Genomic DNA, 16,735 nt, shown 5'->3' with positions numbered 1-16,735 from the left:
CTTGACGACCAATAAAAAATGACAGTGTTACCCCTTTTGTTTTTTTTCATGACGACCAATAAAAAACAACAGTTTTACCCCTTATCTTTTTTTTCACGACGACCAAAGAAAAACGACAGTTTCACCCCTCCTGTTTCATGTGATAAAAACATGTTTCAAGTGTTACCCCCTAAGTTTTATTCGATACATTTCGACAGTGTTACCCCTTATGGGTTTTTCATGACAACAGATAAAAAATGACAGTGTTACCCTTTACGTTTCATTTGATAAAAACGACAGTGTTACCCCTTATGTTTTTTTTCATGAAGACCAATAAAGAACAACAGTGTTACCCCTTATGTTTTTTTCATGACGGCCGATAAAAAAAAGAAATTGATCCGCGGTCGCCAGTGGGTTAGGCAGAGTACACTTCACTGCACCACTGAGGCAATGACAATACACAACAATCAATCATCAATAAAGAGGATATACATGACATTAAAATGCATGTGTGTATTTCTATTATTTCCCTTACGTTTTTTTCATGACGACTGATAAAAAACGACAGTGTTACCCCTTATGTTTAATTTGATTAAAACGACAGTGTTACCCCTTGTGTTTCATTTGATCAAAACGACAGTGTTACCCCTTGTGTTTCATTTGATTAAAACGACAGTGTTACCCCTTGTGTTTCATTTGATCAAAACGACAGTGTTACCCCTTATGTTTTTTTTCATGATGACCAATAAAAAACAACAGTGTTACCCCTTATGTCTTTTTGCATGACGACCAATAAAAAACAAAAGTGTTACCCCCTATGTTTTTTTTCATGACGACCAATAAAAAACGACAGTGTTACCCTTTATGTTTTTTTTCATGACGACCAATAAAAAACAACAGTGTTACCCTGTATGTTTTATTTGATAAATGTCGACATTTCAACAGAAGACATCACCCGAACATGAACCCCGGTCTGCAGGGGGTTAGGCAGAATGCACTCCACTGCACCACTGAGGCGAAGACAAAAGTTATTAATCAATCATCAATAAAGAGGATATACATGACATTAAAATGTATGTGTGTATTTCTATTATTTCCCTTATGTTTTTTTTCATGACAACCGATAAAAAACGTCAGTGTTACCCCTTATGTTTTTTCTCATGACGACCGATAAAAAACGACAGTGTTACCCCTTATGTTTTTTCTCATGACGACCGATAAAAAACAACAGTGTTACCCCTTATGTTTTTTTTCATGACGACCAATAAAAAACAACAGTGTTACCCCTTATGTTTTTTTCATGACGACCAATAAAAAACGACAGTGTTACCCCTTATGTTTTTTTTCATGACGACCAATAAAAAACAACACTGTTACCCCTTATGTTCTTTTTCATGACGACCAATAAAAAACGACATTGTTAGCCCTTATGTTTTTTTTCATGACGACCAATAAAAAACAACACTGTTACCCCTTATGTTCTTTTTCATGACGACCAATAAAAAACGACAGTGTTACCCCTTATGTTTTTTTTCATGATGACCAATAAAAAACAACAGTGTTACCCCTTATGTCTTTTTGCATGACGACCAATAAAAAACAAAAGTGTTACCCCCTATGTTTTTTTTCATGACGACCAATAAAAAACGACAGTGTTACCCTTTATGTTTTTTTTCATGACGACCAATTAAAAACGACAGTGTTACCCTTTATGTTTTATTTGATAAATGTCGACATTTCAACAGAAGACATCACCCGGACATGAACCCCGGTCTGCAGGGGGTTGGGCAGAATGCACTCCACTGCACCACTGAGGCGAAGACAAAAGATATTAATCAATCATCAATAAAGAGGATATACATGACATTAAAATGTATGTGTGTATTTCTATTATTTCCCTTATGTTTTTTTTCATGACAACCGATAAAAAACGTCAGTGTTACCCCTTATGTTTTTTCTCATGATGACCGATAAAAAACGACAGTGTTACCCCTTATGTTTTTTTTCATGACGATCAATAAAAAACAACAGTGTTACCCCTTATGTTTTTTTTCATGACGACCAATAAAAAACAACAGTGTTACCCCTTATGTTTTTTTCATGACGACCAATAAAAAACGACAGTGTTACCCCTTATGTTTTTTTTCATGACGACCAATAAAAAACAACACTGTTACCCCTTATGTTCTTTTTCATGACGACCAATAAAAAACGACATTGTTAGCCCTTATGTTTTTTTTCTTGATGACCAATAAAAAACAACACTGTTACCCCTTATGTTCTTTTTCATTACGACCAATAATAAACGACAGTGTTACCCCTTATGTTTTTCTCATGACGACCAATAAAAAACGACAGTGTTACCCCTTATGTTTTTTTTCTTGACGACCAATAAAAAATGACAGTGTTACCCCTTTTGTTTTTTTTCATGACGACCAATAAAAAACAACAGTTTTACCCCTTATCTTTTTTTTCACGACGACCAAAGAAAAACGACAGTTTCACCCCTCCTGTTTCATGTGATAAAAACATGTTTCAAGTGTTACCCCCTAAGTTTTATTCGATACATTTCGACAGTGTTACCCCTTATGGGTTTTTCATGACAACAGATAAAAAATGACAGTGTTACCCTTTACGTTTCATTTGATAAAAACGACAGTGTTACCCCTTATGTTTTTTTTCATGAAGACCAATAAAGAACAACAGTGTTACCCCTTATGTTTTTTTCATGACGGCCGATAAAAAAAAGAAATTGATCCGCGGTCGCCAGTGGGTTAGGCAGAGTACACTTCACTGCACCACTGAGGCAATGACAATACACAACAATCAATCATCAATAAAGAGGATATACATGACATTAAAATGCATGTGTGTATTTCTATTATTTCCCTTACGTTTTTTTCATGACGACTGATAAAAAACGACAGTGTTACCCCTTATATTTTATTTGACAAAGACAACAGTGTTACCTCTTATGTTTTTCTTCATGACGACCAGTCAAAAACAACAGTGTTACCCCTTATGGTTTTTTTCATGACGACCAAAGGAAAATGACAGTGTCACCCCTCATGTTTCATTTGATAAAAACGACAGTGTTTCCCCTTATGTTTTTTTCATGACGACCGATAAAAAACGACAGTGTTACCCCTTATGTTTAATTTGATTAAAACGACAGTGTTACCCCTTGTGTTTCATTTGATCAAAACGACAGTGTTACCCCTTGTGTTTCATTTGATTAAAACGACAGTGTTACCCCTTGTGTTTCATTTGATCAAAACGACAGTGTTACCCCTTATGTTTTTTTTCATGATGACCAATAAAAAACAACAGTGTTACCCCTTATGTCTTTTTGCATGACGACCAATAAAAAACAAAAGTGTTACCCCCTATGTTTTTTTTCATGACGACCAATAAAAAACGACAGTGTTACCCTTTATGTTTTTTTTCATGACGACCAATAAAAAACAACAGTGTTACCCTGTATGTTTTATTTGATAAATGTCGACATTTCAACAGAAGACATCACCCGGACATGAACCCCGGTCTGCAGGGGGTTAGGCAGAATGCACTCCACTGCACCACTGAGGCGAAGACAAAAGTTATTAATCAATCATCAATAAAGAGGATATACATGACATTAAAATGTATGTGTGTATTTCTATTATTTCCCTTATGTTTTTTTTCATGACAACCGATAAAAAACGTCAGTGTTACCCCTTATGTTTTTTCTCATGACGACCGATAAAAAACGACAGTGTTACCCCTTATGTTTTTTTTCATGACGATCAATAAAAAACATCAGTGTTACCCCTTATGTTTTTTTTCATGACGACCAATAAAAAACAACAGTGTTACCCCTTATGTTTTTTTCATGACGACCAATAAAAAACGACAGTGTTACCCCTTATGTTTTTTTTCATGACGACCAATAAAAAACAACACTGTTACCCCTTATGTTCTTTTTCATGACGACCAATAAAAAACGACATTGTTAGCCCTTATGTTTTTTTTCATGATGACCAATAAAAAACAACACTGTTACCCCTTATGTTCTTTTTCATGACGACCAATAATAAACGACAGTGTTACCCCTTATGTTTTTCTCATGACGACCAATAAAAAACGACAGTGTTACCCCTTATGTTTTTTTTCTTGACGACCAATAAAAAATGACAGTGTTACCCCTTTTGTTTTTTTTCATGACGACCAATAAAAAACAACAGTTTTACCCCTTATCTTTTTTTTCACGACGACCAAAGAAAAACGACAGTTTCACCCCTCCTGTTTCATGTGATAAAAACATGTTTCAAGTGTTACCCCCTATGTTTTATTCGATACATTTCGACAGTGTTACCCCTTATGGGTTTTTCATGACAACAGATAAAAAATGACAGTGTTACCCTTTACGTTTCATTTGATAAAAACGACAGTGTTACCCCTTATGTTTTTTTTCATGAAGACCAATAAAGAACAACAGTGTTACCCCTTATGTTTTTTTCATGACGGCCGATAAAAAAAAGAAATTGATCCGCGGTCGCCAGTGGGTTAGGCAGAGTACACTTCACTGCACCACTGAGGCAATGACAATACACAACAATCAATCATCAATAAAGAGGATATACATGACATTAAAATGCATGTGTGTATTTCTATTATTTCCCTTACGTTTTTTTTATGACGACTGATAAAAAACGACAGTGTTACCCCTTATATTTTATTTGACAAAGACAACAGTGTTACCTCTTATGTTTTTCTTCATGACGACCAATCAAAAACAACAGTGTTACCCCTTATGGTTTTTTTCATGACGACCAAAGGAAAATGACAGTGTCACCCCTCATGTTTCATTTGATAAAAATGACAGTGTTTCCCCTTATGTTTTTTTCATGACGACCGATAAAAAACGACAGTGTTACCCCTTATGTTTAATTTGATTAAAACGACAGTGTTACCCCTTGTGTTTCATTTGATCAAAACGACAGTGTTACCCCTTGTGTTTCATTTGATTAAAACGACAGTGTTACCCCTTGTGTTTCATTTGATCAAAACAACAGTGTTACCCCTTGTGTTTTTTTTCATGACAACCAAAGAAAAACAACAGTGTTACCCCCTATGTTTTATTTGATAAATATCGACAATGATACCCATTTAGTTTTTTTCATGACGACCAATAAAAAACAACAGTGTTACCCCTTACGTTTTTTTTCATGACAACCAATAAAAAACAACGGTGTCATAGATCGCTAAGTAGCAGAGAGTTGTAAGCACTTTCCACCCTTTTCAGTGGAGGAATTGGACTCCCCAAGCAATGTTATACTTGAAAGGAGCAAGTAAGTTGCATATTAATTTAGTCTTTCGGCCTGTAGCATGTAAACAAAATGAAGCAACTGTCCCATATTTCTAACTGCATTTGAAGTAGACTTGGAGACTCACAAAGACGCTATAGGACAGTGATCATCATTTGTCTCAATATCAGAATAACAACAATGGGTTAAATAGCAATGGCTGGTGGAATGGCCATGAAGTAGGTCTGTATATGCAGTGTAAGCTTGTCCAGGCCCTGCAAGTCAGGATATAGGCTATGAATCTGAATGAAAAGCAGGTAAATAGGTAGTGGCCATCCCCAAAATGCACCAGAATACAGGAAATCAAATCTATTAAATTCCAAAAAAGTTATGGGGGGGGGGGAGAACCTCAGACCCCCTGTCTGTTACTGTGCCCCACCAACATGTTTGATTGCCAGCCGCCACTGAGAATGACCAATGGAAATAATTCTCTGCACAATTTGAATTGTGTTTAAATATGCTACAGTGGTCATTTGTTTAGCCAATTCATGTTAAACAATGAGGGTTTTGATTGTCGGTTCGGGCCTTTGATCGATCGTTTGTGTTTTTATCATTGCTTTATTGGCCTAATTTGAGGAGAAATCTATGCCATAAACAGACATTTTACAGGCCTTTATTATACGGGTCTTCTCAATGCCGTGGAACGCTCCGTTCACTTGCATGGGTAGTAGTCCGGTGACTTGTCTACCCCAGCGTCTTCCGTTGCTAAGCGACGTCAACGTCTTATAGCGGACTATTTCACTGCTGATCAACACTACGAATGCTGGTGACGAATAAATTGTAAAAAGACACACCATGTGAAGTTATTTTCCAAATAAGATTTGAAAAGCTTTGGAAGTTTATTTACAACACTATTTACATGGTTTCGGAGTAGTACACTTTGACATTTTAATACAGTTCAGCGAGAAAGGCGACGAAGAATAAGAAGGGGGCGTTCCAGTCTGCGTAAACGGGATCCCCCACCACACGAGAACGGCCATTTGCGTCTGCAGTGGGATGATATTGAAAAAAATAGGGTTAGGGTTAGCCTGTAGAGTGCAATTAAACGATGAACATACAAACATATTGCCTTGAACATAGCAGTCAGGCTAGTGCTTCTTTGTTTTGAGCCAAAGAAAAACAAATATATAGCCTATATATATTGCGTTAATCGCGCAATAAAAAACATTAACGCCGTTAAAATTGGTTTGCGTTAACGCCGTTAATAACGCGTTTAACTGACAACAATAGTTACAACCAACTAACCTTTTAATTTACTTTATCTTTCAGGACTAATTTATCGTTAGAATGAGGAGACGGTTGGAGAATGAATGTTAATATTGACTTTCACTTAGATGTTCAGCAGTGGTAGAGGGGGCGGGACTTCCGACAGAGAGATATGTGTTTCATACTTTGGCCAAATTTGTCGACAAAACTTTTCTCATTGTCGCTGTCGTTCTTCTGCCTTGTGCTCACTCTTCTGCCTCCGGGCACTGTTGGTGAACACAATTAATAGGAACTAAGAGAAAGGACAATGCGTGAAATGTCATGTAAAATTATATAAACATGTGCTGTAATGTAATGTAATATAACCATGTGCTGTGGCATAACATAATACAATATAACCCTGTGGTATAACATAATTCAATATAACATAATTCAAGATGGTTGTTGTCATATACACAACAATTACAGACGCAGTCCCTGGCAATGACATTCTTAAGTCTCAGTAAAGTAAGACGCACAGACGGACAGCTTGTCCGTCTGTGCGTCCTCCGCTGGGGAGGGGCGCTCGAAATGTTGCCAAAAGGTGTTAAATTAATCTGGAAGAGATTCACTTCCTCAGCCCCGCTCGTCGTCCCTTTACAGTCTGCTATTGCTCTTATTCCGGTCAACATGTGCCTTCAGATGGAGCCCTGAAAGTTAGACCCCACTCTGTCCAGGTATCTCTTAGCACTGTTAATAGATCTATAATTTAATGGCATAACACGATATAATGTAACCATGTGGTGTGATGCCCACCAGGGGGCGACAGTAGCCGCCGTCTTTCTGACCGGCGGTTCGATAATCAAATTCTACGCGGTTTCCAAATATAGAAAATTATTACTTCATTATTATGGAGACATTTTATATTACATTGTATATGATTGGTAGAGTAACCTGTGCATGTTACTACTGTACGTTATTTACTGATTAATATAACTTTTAGTTATATTAGGCGGGGAGTGGAGGGAACGGAGGGCGGTGCTTAGACACACACACACACACACACACACACACGCACACGCACTCACACACACACACACACACACACACACACACACACACACACACACACACACACACACACACACACACACACACACACACACACACACACACACACACACACACACACACACACACACACACACACACACACACACAGCCCCGGACACACCCCTAGGTTGGTGTTTCCCTAACTTGCTCGGATCAACAGGTAGAGACTCATTCTGCTGGCGCCAACCGTGAAGCCATCATGGATTTGTTGAGATTCGAGACGATCCTCCTGCTCCTGTCCGTCGGTAAGGTCTCCCCTCCTTTGCCCTTTATCGTCTCCTAGACCTCTCACCTAATGCCCACGACGCAGAACATCGCGCCCGGGCTCCGGGCCCCGGGGCCCGGGCTCCGGGCCCCCGCGTCGTGGGGCTGAGAGCCACCTCCCAGAGCGCTCAGGGCGCGGTGGTTTGTAATCGACTTGGATTGGAGACGCTTTTTGTCGTATAAACTTTAATGATCGGTACATATTGTTAGAGATAGGTAGTGCAAGATAGGTGCATAATGTTAAATACATGTATATAATGTTAAAGAGAGTTATATCATTTTAAAGATAAGAAGTGTAAGATAGGTATATAGGCCTAATGTTAAATAAAGGTATATAATGTTAAAGATAGGTATATAATGTTAAAGATATGTATATAATGTTTAAGGTGAGTATATAATGTTATAGATAGGTATATAATGTTAAAGATATAGGTACATAATAATAGAGGCATATAATGTTAAATATAGGTAACAAGTGTAACTATATAATGTTAAAGATGGGAAGTGTAAGATAGGTATCTCATTTGAATGATGGTTATATAATGTCAAGATAGATAGATAATGTTAAAGATATACTGTAGGTATAATGCGAAATGTATATAATGTTAAAGATAAAGGTATATAATGTTGAATACAGATAAGTAATGTTAGAAGTACATAATGTTAAAGATAGGTATATAATGTTAAAGGTATGTACATCATTGAAAGATGGGTATATAATGTTAAAGGTAGGTCTATATAATGTGAAAGATAAAGGTATATGATTTTAAGGAAAGGTTTATAATGTTAGAAGTATATAATATTACAGATCTAGGTATATAAGGTTGAATAAAGGTATATAATGTTAAATAAAGGTATCCAATGAGTGTGAACAGTGAGCGTTGTGGCGCATCACCCCAGTGGGGGCTACACACTGGTGGTGGTGAGTAAGGTCCCCCCTTCACTGTAAAGCCTCTTTGAGTGTCTAGAAAAGCGCTATATCAATTCAATCCATTATTATTATTATTATTATTATTATTTTTATATAATGTTAAAGGCTTCTCTTTAGTGTCTGTGTAACTTAAAGGTGGTACTACCCCCCCCCCCCCCCCCCCCCCGCTCCCCCCTCAGGAGGCGGTCTGGCCCAGGACGCGCTGCCCCACGGGCCTCTGTACGTGGAGCTGGGCCAGAACGTCACCTTCAAGACCACGGCGGACCTGGAGAAGTCTTTCATCACCATCATCTGGTCCTTCAAGCACCCGGAGGAGGGCCCCGAACCCATTATCTCGCTGGCCGGCTCTGCGGTGAACGTGGTGGAGGCATACGAGGGCCGCGTGTGGCTGAACCGCACCAACGGCCGGCTGAAGATGGGCCCCACCACCGCCGCCGATGACGGCGAGTACTCCGTCTCCATGGTGGACGACAAGGCCGTCACCCAGACCGGGGAGAGAGAGCTGCGCGTGCTCGGTGAGTGGGCTCCGGGCCGGCTGCACACAACATATGTCCTACACGGGAAAAGAAATATATACAGAAATATCTATATATATCTATATCTATATCTACATATATATAGATATAGATATGTATCTATACAGAAATATAGACATGTATCTATACAGAAATATATATATATATATATATATATATATATATATATATATATATATATATATATAATTAGTTCTTACAATTTTTAGTCAGTTAATCATTTACATAGTTATGTTACGCAATTATAACATATTTACATGTTTACATATTTAACACAGTCAGGATATTCTGTTGAATCTGCCTCTCTGATTCCCTCACGTTTACCTCAGTCTAAATTCTAGCTTCTGATTGGTTAGTTCAGTCACGTGATGGGTCCGAACAAGGAAGTGTTTGAAAATAGATAGTAGTTTTGGCGTTAACCAGTATCCACCGTCTTGCTGGGAGTGGCCCAGTCGAAATCCCCCAATATATATTTATAATTATTATTATATAGTATATACATCTGTTTGCATTTGCATGAAAGAGGAACTTCCGCGATCATTATTTAGGATGCGGCCCTTGTAACTGTACTGCTGTGTGTGTGTATGTGTGGTTGTGTGTGTGTGTGTGTGTGTGTGTGTGTGTGTGTGTGTGTGTGTGTGTGTGTGTGTGTGTGTGTGTGTGTGTGTGTGTGTGTGTGTGTGTGTGTGTGTGTGTGTGTGTGTGTGTGCGTGTGTGTGTGTGTGTGTGTGTGTGTGTGTGTGTGGTTGTGTGTGTGTGTGTGTGTGTGTGTGTGTGTGTGTGTGCGTGTGTGTGTGTGTGTGTGTGTGTGTGTGTGTGTGTGTGTGTGTGTGCGTGTGTGTGTGTGTGTGTGTGTGTGTGTGTGTGTGTGTGGTTGTGTGTGTGTGTGTGTGTGTGTGTGTGCGTGTGTGTGTGTGTGTGTGTGTGTGTGTGTGTGTGTGTGTGTGTGTGTGTGTGTGTGGTTGTATGTATGGGGATCCGTTTTGTATTTGATTCTCCGATCTGGATCCGAGAAAAGGAGTCAGACCAGGAGTCATGAGGTCAGACCGGGGTTCAGGGGTCAGAGCGGGGGGTCAGACCAGGGGTCATGGTGTCTCCGTTCAGCATTACCTTGAATGACTGACCTACCCCTTTCTGGGAAGGTCAGTCAAAGGCTGTTGTTTCAGTAGGTTGGGGCGTAGTAGATGCCACGCCCCTCCCCTCGTCCTTCCTGCTCTCCGTGGGATAACGACGGGTTGGTCAAGGTCACTGAGGTCACATGATGACTTCATGCTCTCTGACATCATCGTCATGGCATCCAGAGTCAGTTACACCTTTGGTATTACTGCCCCTACTGGTTCTACTGGGGGGCGGCCCAGTGCAACCACAGTCTTCTTCTGGTTCTCCATCTGGTTTTGGCGTTAACCAGTATCCACCGTCTTGCTGGGAGTGGCCCAGTCGAAATCCCCCAATAATTATTCCTTTGATGGGCGCAGTCAGAACCGGTTGTGTCTGGTAACCGACACTGCAGCCTGGAACCGGTCGATCCGGTCTAGTGCCGCCCTGCAGCATCCTCAGCGTTCCTGTGAACACAGAGCACTGCTGCACCTTCCCACGCAGGGCACTGCATGTCCACTAGACCTGGACCTAGACCTTGACCTGGACCTAGGCCTGGACCTAGACCTAGACCTGGACCTGGACCTAGACCTGGACCTGGACCTGGACCTGGACCTAGACCTGGACCTAGACCTAGACCTGAACCTAGGCCTGGACCTAGACCTGGACCTGGACCTAGACCTGGACCTAGACCTGGACATAGACCTGGACCTAGACCTAGACCTGGACCTTGACTTGGACCTAGACCTGGACCTAGACCTGGACTTAGACCTAGAACTGGACCTAGACCTAGACCTGGACCTAGACCTAGACCTAGACCTGGACCTGGACCTGGACCTGGACCTGGACCTAGACCAGGGGTTGGCAATCTTTTCTTTGTAAAGGGAGATTTTTGGTTAAAAATGAGGTGTGGATAGCTGTATGGGGCTGATTATTTGTTGTAATAGGCTATTAAGCTACTTTAGCAAATAAATAGTCTGTATAGGCATATACAACAATTGGATTTGTGCAATGAATTCATGCAATGGCAATAAAACCCAGGCTACAAAACAGGCATTTGAGTGGATGTGACATCTCACAAGAAGTGAGGGAGGATACAGGAACAATCCACTATCAGGTTTTTAAGTTGAAATTGAGCCGAGCTCTTCGGTTTCAGTCCTTATTGGGCAAATTTAATGGATATCATTGCATCATAGAAAATATCAGCCTAACCCTAGTTTAAAATAACAACACTGATAATCATTTCAAACATTTAATTGTGACTGTCCGGTTCAGTGCTAAGTCTTCTTGTCACATTCATTCCCAGCAACACTTGGGGCCCGCATAAGCAAAAAACAATATTAACTCAAGGTTACAACTTGCTATAATGAATGAGATAATCAAACACCCGCTACTTTTCTCATCCAGTTTCACAGGAGTTTTGTTTCTGAATTTGATAGTCTTGCGATGCACATTTCATGCTGAAAAAACATATACAAGCAATATACTTTTACAAATTGATAATATATGGTTGACTTTTGACCTACAACAATCATACATAAATGAATCCCATTAAAGTTAGTTTCGAGAATGAGTCTTTTATTTATTTGGCTAAAGGGCCGCATGCGGCCCGTAGTTTGCCGACTCCTGACCTGGACCTAGACCTAGACCTAGCACGGCCTAAAGCTACACCTAGACCTAGACCTAGACCTAGACCTAGCACGGCCTAAAGCTACACCTAGACCTTGACCTAGACCTAGCACAGCCTAAAGCTACACCTAGACCTAGACCTAGCACAGCCTAAAGCTACACCTAGACCTAGACCATGGCCTGGACCTAGACCTAGCACGGCTTAAAGCTACACCTAGACCTAGACCAAGACCTGGACCTAGACCTAGACCTAGCACGGCCTAAAGCTACACCTAGACCTAGACCTAGGCCTAGACCAAGGCCTGGACCTAGACCTAGACCTAGCACGGCCTAAAGCTACACCTAGACCTAGACCAAGACCTGGACCTAGACCTAGCACGGCCTAAAGCTACACCTAGACCTAGACCTAGACCAAGACCAAGACCTGGACCTAGACCTGGACCTAGACCTAGACCTGGACCTAGACCTAGACTTAGACCTAGACCTGGACCTAGACCTAGACCTAGACTTAGACCTAGCAATGCGCAGCCTGGAGCTAGTACCCCCGTCCCCTCCCCAGCCTGGAGCTAGTACCCCCATTCCCCGTTCTGGAAAGGGGGTACTAGGTCCTGGCTGTTTGGCCCATGCCCCGGGCCGGACTAGAGGGTCTACCCATGAGCAAGGCAGGAGGTACAGGCTGCCCCCCCCCCTGGTTCTAGCAGGCCCCGAGGAGCTGGTCCCAGCAGGCCCACAGGAGAGGTGGCCCCACAGGGCCGACCCCAGCAGCGTCAGGACGAGGGACAGATGACATGAAGGGTCAGGAACATAGCGTCTCCTTTGGTGTTGGTTCTGAAGGGTCAGGAACATAGCGTCTCCTTGGTGTTGGTTCTGAAGGGTCAGGAACATGGTGTCTCCTTGGTGTTGGTTCTGAAGGGTCAGGAACATAGCGTCTCCTTGGTGTTGGTTCTGAAGGGTCAGGAACATAGCGTCTCCTTGGTGTTGGTTCTGAAGGGTCAGGAACATAGCGTCTCCTTGGTTTTGGTTCTGAAGGGTCAGGAACATGGTGTCTCCTTGGTGTTGGTTCTGAAGGGTCAGGAACATAGCGTCTCCTTGGTGTTGGTTCTGAAGGGTCAGGAACATAGCGTCTCCTTGGTTTTGGTTCTGAAGGGTCAGGAACATAGCGTCTCCTTGGTGTTGGTTCTGAAGGGTCAGGAACATGGCGTCTCCTTGGTGTTGGTTCTGAAGGGTCAGGAACATAGCGTCTCCTTTGGTGTTGGTTCTGAAGGGTCAGGAACATGGTGTCTCTGTTGGTGTTGGTTCTGAACGTTGTCACGCACTGCAGGTCAGTCCAGAGCCCACAGATGGGGGTGATCAGGTTCCTCTTTCCAGAATAGAATGCGTGCGGTCTGGCTCCGTCTCGCTACAGACTGCAGGGTGCGTCCCCCATTAGCCTGAATTATTGAAGGGATGGAATAAAGATCCTTCCACTCATCAGCACTCAGACGGGAAGACGTCTCAGAACCGCTCAGTCCACAGGTCCCAGGTGTCCATCGCCCCCGTGACCAGACCTCATGGTGCATCGCCTCATGGTGAACCTTCCCGAACGAGGCTCTCTACTCAACCAGAAGTGGACATCTTAGAACCGCCCTGGCCAGGGCGGGCGGGAGGTCTGTAGAGTAGAGGAACACCTCACAGGAGGAGATCATAGGCGAGTACCTTCTAGCTGATGAGTGAGTGACAGGAGGTCTTTGATCTGATGTATGAGTGACAGGAGGTTTTTGATCTGATGTGTGAGTGACAGGAGGTCTTTGATCTGATGTGTGAGTGACAGGAGGTTTTTGATCTGATGTGTGAGTGACAGGATGTCTTTGATCTGATGTGTGAGTGACAGGATGTCTTTGAGCTGATGTGTGAGTGACAGGAGGTTATTGATCTGATGTGTGAGTGACAGGAGGTCTTTGATCTGATGTCTGACTGACAGGAGGTCTTTGATCTGATGTGTGAGTGACAGGAGGTCTTTGATCTGATGTGTGAGTGACAGGAGGACTTTGAGCTGAAGTATGAGTGGCATGTGGTCTTGAGCTGATGCCCGACTTAAAGTCTGTCACATGGTCCACGGAGACGAGATCTCCCACATAGTTCCTCTGCAGCCTGGAAACGTGTGTGTTTGTGTTTGTGAGGTATGTTACTGTGTGTGTGTGTGTGTGTGTGTGTGTGTGTGTGTGTGTGTGTGTGTGTGTGTGTGTGTGTGTGTGTGTGTGTGTGTGTGTGTGTGTGTGTGTGTGTGTGTGTGTGTGTGTGTGTGTGTGTGTGTGTGTGTGTGTGTGTGTGTGTGTGTGTGATTTGTTACCTGACGTGTGTGTGTTTGTGTGTGTGTGTGTGTGTGTGGTATGTTACTGTGTGTGTTTTTGTGTGTTTGTGCGTGTGTGTGTGTGTGTGTGTTTCTGTGTCTGTATGTGTGTGTGTGTGGTATGTTACTGTTTTTGTCCGTGTGTGTGTGGTATGTTACTGTTTGTGTGTGTGTGTGTGTGTGTATGTGTCTCTGTGTGTGTGTTTGTGTGTATGTGTCTCTGTGTGTGTGTTTGTGTGTGTGTGTGTATGTGTCTCTGTGTGTGTGTTTGTGTGTGTGTGTGTCTCTGTGTGTGTGTTTTTGTGTGTGTGTGTATGTGTCTCTGTGTGTGTGTTTGTGTGTCTCTGTGTGTCTCTGTGTGTGTGTTTGTGTGTGTGTGTGTGTGTATGTGTCTCTGTGTGTGTGTTTGTGTGTGTGTGTGTGTATGTGTCTCTGTGTGTGTGTGTTTGTGTGTGTGTGTCTCTGTGTGTGTGTTTGTGTGTGTGTGTCTCTGTGTTTGTGTTTGTGTGTGTGTGTATGTGTCTCTGTGTGTGTGTTTGTGTGTGTGTGTGTCTCTGTGTGTGTGTTTGTGTGTGTGTGTGTATGTGTCTCTGTGTGTGTGTTTGTGTGTGTGTGTCTCTGTGTGTGTGTTTGTGTGTGTGTGTGCATGTGTCTCTGTGTGTGTGTTTGTGTGTGTGTCTCACAAGGCCTTTTTGTTTTTCAGCTAAGCCAGTTGAGTGGCGGCTTGGCTCGCCCTGCCGGTTGGCTGTTTTGCGTGTGTAAAACCGACTGGTTAAAATCCCTGCTGTCTTCGTTCAATGGAGAGGGCGGGGCTACGCGCGGAGAGTAGACCTCTTTAGAATCATTTGCATACAGTGAATGATTTTTTTTTTGACTTTTTTGACAACAATCATACATAAATGATTATAAATCTGAGTGTAGGCTGAAAACCCAATTAACTATTTCCAAGTGCAAAAACTGCAACATATTCTTTATTTTGCTGACCACTTGTATTTCATCCAGAGGATAAAGAACGTCCCTCTCGTAGATCGCACCGTCTTTCCCCGTCTTTGTTTAATGCGACTGCATCACCTCCTCTCACATGATGATCAGCAGCTCACAGATTTCCCCGTCTCTCCAGTTAGAACTCCTCATGTTGATGTCGCTGCGTTGTCTCTGTTGTAGAGACAACGCAGCGACAGACACCTCCCCCTCCCCCCCCCCCCCCCCCCGCCCCCCCCCCTCCTACCCCGGGAAACGCAGAGCCATCTTATCGCATTCATATCAGAATGAAACCGCCGATGTGCGTAGGGTCCAAGAGGGTCAATTGGGGTGCTAGCTCAAGCCGGCGATTTACCTCGGTTGGTGTAAACGTGCGGACCTTGCCGGGAAAAAGGCGTGCATAAGACGGGCAGACTGGGCAGTGTAAAGACGCCCTGGTGTGTGTTGTGCGCTCTGACCTGTGGCTCCTCCCCCAGTGCCGGTGTCCAGCGTGCTGATCGCCTCCAGCCCCCTGGAGGCTCTGGAGACCAACTCCACCGTCGTCCTCAACTGCTCCGCCCTGGGCTCCTTCCTCGTCTTCAGCTGGACCAACGGCACCACCCCCCTGCTGGGCGACGGCAAGAGGACCTCCATCTCCACCGTAAGGCGCAGGGGGGGGGGGACTGAATCTAGTTGGACTGAATGCTCAGAAGGCCTGATCCACTCTCTCTTCTCTGTTCTCTGTTCTCTCTGTTCTCTGTTCTCTCGGTTCTCTCTTCTCTGTTCTCTCTGTTCTCTGTTCCCTCTTCTCTGTTCTCTCTGTTCTCTGGTCTCTCTTCCCTGTTCTCTGTTCTCCGTTCTTTCTGTTCTCTGGTCTGTCCTCCATCTCCATATGTCCCTTCATCCCTTCATGGATGTTTAGATTCCCATCCAGTCCTCATGTGGATCCTCATCCAGTCACCCTGCTGTTTTCATTCAGTCATCCTTTCACATACCCTGGCTAGCCATGTGTTCACCTCTTCATCCGTCCCATCATGCGTCCACGTTTTCATGCGTCCTTCATGTCCCCCCCCCCCTCTCATGCCCCCCCCCCCCCCCCCGGCGGCTGAGCAGGGGGAGCAGTGGAGCAGCGTGACCATCCGGGAGGTTAACCGCTGGGAACTCCGCGGACCAATCGGCTGCAGCGCCACCAACAAGCTGGAGAAGACGGTGAACAGCGCCCCCTTCAACAAGTCAGTCCACTGTGAGTACTGCGCCCCCTTCAACAAGTCAGTCCACTGTGAGTACTGCGCCCCCTTCAACATGTCAGTCTACTGTGAGTACTGCGCCCCCTTCAACAAGTCAGTCCACTGTGAGTACTAAGCCCCCT

The 16,735-nt window shown here is 43.3% G+C and overlaps 1 protein-coding gene and 1 long non-coding RNA gene across 2 annotated transcripts; one reads left to right on the top strand and one right to left on the bottom strand.

Moving 5' to 3' along the window:
• Positions 1 to 7,665: 7,665 nt before the first annotated feature.
• Positions 7,666 to 16,729, top strand: LOC132451095 (uncharacterized). The gene is made up of 4 exons (XM_060043388.1): positions 7,666 to 7,867; positions 8,997 to 9,332; positions 15,864 to 16,027; positions 16,480 to 16,729. Exons 1-4 carry the CDS (start codon positions 7,822 to 7,824, stop codon positions 16,726 to 16,728), a joined length of 795 nt encoding a protein of 264 aa, XP_059899371.1. The 5' UTR covers positions 7,666 to 7,821; the 3' UTR covers position 16,729.
• On the bottom strand, positions 11,743 to 12,451 carry LOC132451096 (uncharacterized). The gene is made up of 2 exons (XR_009523968.1): positions 12,132 to 12,451; positions 11,743 to 12,097 (listed from the first exon to the last, which is right to left on the bottom strand). It is a non-coding gene; the product is annotated as an uncharacterized LOC132451096 (long non-coding RNA).
• Positions 16,730 to 16,735: the final 6 nt, after the last annotated feature.

The sequence above is a fragment of the Gadus macrocephalus genome, chromosome 22 (genome assembly GCF_031168955.1).
Source record: "Gadus macrocephalus chromosome 22, ASM3116895v1".
NCBI classification, from domain to species: domain Eukaryota; kingdom Metazoa; phylum Chordata; class Actinopteri; order Gadiformes; family Gadidae; genus Gadus; species Gadus macrocephalus.
Note: the sequence above shows the minus strand (reverse complement) of the source record. Positions and strands in the feature narration are given on the sequence as shown.